This window comes from Gobio gobio, assembly GCF_949357685.1.
Source record: "Gobio gobio genome assembly, chromosome: 2".
Classification (NCBI taxonomy): domain Eukaryota; kingdom Metazoa; phylum Chordata; class Actinopteri; order Cypriniformes; family Gobionidae; genus Gobio; species Gobio gobio.
In genome coordinates, this window is record NC_137098.1 from 58,289,804 (window position 1) to 58,292,903 (window position 3,100).

Genomic DNA, 3,100 nt, shown 5'->3' on the forward strand with positions numbered 1-3,100 from the left:
GCGAAATCTGAGCGGCTGGTTTTTCCACATGCTTGCAGAAAAAGGCTTACCAAATCAAAGTTACTAGGTTGTCCTTTTTCACGTTTTCTGGGTTGGTATGCACCGGGGACCCGATTATAGCACTTAAACATGGCAAAAGGTTTTGTCCGTTTCATATGTCCACTTTAAGATACAGTCTTAACATAGTGGCTATGTTTATGCAACTGACCCCTGATGACAATCATATTACTGTTACTGCTACGAATCTATAGATGAAATGTCAGACACTTTTGCTTTGAATAAGACAACTGGAAATGTTTCAGGAACAAAGACATCAGGACATCCATCAAATACTGAACGTCTTCTACTCACTTTTCTTAGCTCTGCTCAGAGTTTCATGTCTTCAAACTTCTCCATTCTATTCTGGATCATATGCTGCACGTCCTTCTGTATCTTCATCAGCTTATAAACAGACAGAAACACATTGTAGACAGTGACATTTTTTTTATCACTCTACATGTATCTTCTATCTTATGACAAAACATTTTGTTTGAATATTTAAAACCAGGTTATTAAAGTATGTAAGATATTGTTAGTAATTTGTGCCTTCTTCTCTTTACTCTCCTCCTCTAGAGGAACAGTGTTGTGAGTCTTGTGGTCTCCATCAGTGCAAAACGCACATATATATATGTCTGGTCATCTCTACAGAACAGCTCCAGAGGTCTCTCATGTTTCGGGCATATATAGTCCTTTATATTCTCCACAGGGTCCATCAGTTTGTGTTTCTTTAAGTTCAGGACTCTCTGATGAGGCTCCAGGTGAGTTTCACAGTAAGAGGTCTGACACACCAGACAGGACTTCAGGGCTTTCATCTTTCTATCATCATCACAGATGTCACAGAGAACTTCAGTTTTTCTCAGACTGAACTTTTCTTTAAAGAGTTGCGCAACCTGTCTAAGTGCTGTGTTGATCTTGAGGTTGGGTCTTTTACTAAATGTTTCTTTACAGAGTGGACAGTGGGCAGTCCTGTTTGTTGTCCCAGAACTGGTTCAGGCAGCTCTTGCAGAAAGTGTGTCCAACATGGAGTGCTGACTGGATCAGTGAACTCCCCAGCCATCATGGCCACCATATACCTGAAGCAGCAAGGGCTTTCCCGAGGTGCTCAAGACTGGCGTCCACTTTCCATCGTATGAGTTTGGGCCACACACACCTCTCCTGCTCCTCCTGAGGTTGTGGTTTTCGCTGAGGAAACTCTCAAGGCGGCACAGACTGCTCCTGAATTTCCTGTCTGCCCAGATATGACCACAGAGGTTGTCCCTGAACTTTTTGTATGCCCTGACATGACCATGGAGGTCTTCTATGAACTCTCTGCAACAACCGCAGTTGAACACAGTCTAACCTCACTGTGCTATCTGTTTTAGTTCTGCCGAAGCCGCTGTGGTGGTCTCCATTTCCACCGTAGTGGTCTGTAGTTCCACCGTATATTAAAGGTGTTTTTCATTAGCTGCACCTTCACTGAATCTCATGTCAAAGTTCCTCCAGTATTTTCTGGAACACAGCAGACTTCAACCTTGTATTGGGTGTGTTTGTGTATGTGCAGAGTTTTATGATGTGTGTAATACAACTCTAATGCCTAATGCCTTTATGCAAAGCGTATTCATTTTAACTGCTATCTCAGCCAGGCATTATAATTAAAATATTCTAAAAGTTCCCTGTGATTCTTTAAATATAATCATGAATATGAATAATTTATAAATGATCATAATTATGAATGTTTGGAGCCCCATATATTTGCAGAAGGATCCATGCTTTCGAAGCTTCAATATTTAGTATGTTGTCTCCATCTTGTGGACAAAGAATAAACTTCAAGAGAAAGAATTATTGAAAAATCACACACTGCACTGCTCTGGAGCTAATCCACAATAAAAATGTTTACTTCTCTGTAACTTATCCACAATAAAAATGCATAATTATATAATTATTTATGCTTAATAATAATATTATAGGCCTACTGCTGAAGTCACTAATAAATAAGTTATTTTTGTGTGCTTATTATAATGCATTTGACATCGACAGTTTAAAAAAAAATTAAGGGAACAAGAACAGGAATATTACACAATATAAACACTAAATTAATTTATACCGATCCGATCCTGATTGGATTTTTCATGCAATAATTCTTTGTAGGCCAGCATCTCTAAAAGGCTGTTCACATTGACAGTGATTTGAATTGAATAGGCTCGGTGAAATCACCTGTTAAGTGTTCGTGAGCATCAGAACTGGACCACGGAGCAATGGAAGAAGGTGGCCTGGTCTGATGAATCACATTTTCTTTTACATCACGAGGATGGCCGGGTGCTTGTGCGTCGCTTACCTGGGGAAAACATGGCACCAGGATGCACTATGGGAAGAAGGCTAGCCGACAGAGGCAGTCTGATACTTTGGGCAATGCTCTTCTGGGAAACCTTGGGTCCTGCCATCCATGTGGATGTTACTTTGACACGTACCTCTACCTAAGCGTTGTTGCAGACCATAGGCTATGGAAACGGTATTCCCTGGTGGCTGTGGCCTCTTTCAGCAGGAGAATGCGCCCTGCCACAATGCAAAAATGTTTCAAAAATAGTTTGAGGAGCACAACAACGAGTTTGAGGTGTTGACTTGGCCTCCAAATTCCCCAGATTTCAATCCAATCGAGCATCTGAGGGATGTGCTTAAGTGGAGTCCATGCCTCGACGGTTCAGGGCTGTTTTGGCAACTAAAGGGGGACCAACACAATATTAGTACACTGTAAAATCCAACAGTTGTTCTTACTAAGACTTTTTTAGTAAACTTTACTTAATGTCCAATAATTTGTTGACCTTACTTAAAACAAGTAAGTAATCTGAACTATTTGCATGCTATGCCTTCGTTACTTAGAAAACTCAAGTAAACATTACTTGACTGGTTTGAGTACCATTTTGCCAAAGCAAAAAAACAAGCGGGTGGACGGGCGGACGGGCAAAGTGTTTTTGAGGCGGGGCAATTTTTTCTAGACTTATCACTCATTTCCTCCACTTCTTCTCACCATAATTGTGATTAGTGTTCCCTTTGGTTGGACACTTGGAACTTTCATTTTCATATT

At 40.6% G+C, this 3,100-nt stretch overlaps 1 protein-coding gene across 1 annotated transcript; it reads right to left on the reverse strand.

Annotated features, from left to right (window-relative positions):
- Positions 1–366: 366 nt before the first annotated feature.
- LOC307118371 (E3 ubiquitin-protein ligase TRIM47-like) lies at positions 367–1,096 on the reverse strand (the record flags this gene model as incomplete). Its single annotated transcript, XM_079803984.1, is given in 5 exon segments — positions 367–441; positions 586–669; positions 672–998; positions 1,000–1,056; positions 1,058–1,096. Coding segments are annotated over 5 exon segments (582 nt in total).
- Between the last annotated feature and the right edge of the window lie 2,004 nt (positions 1,097–3,100).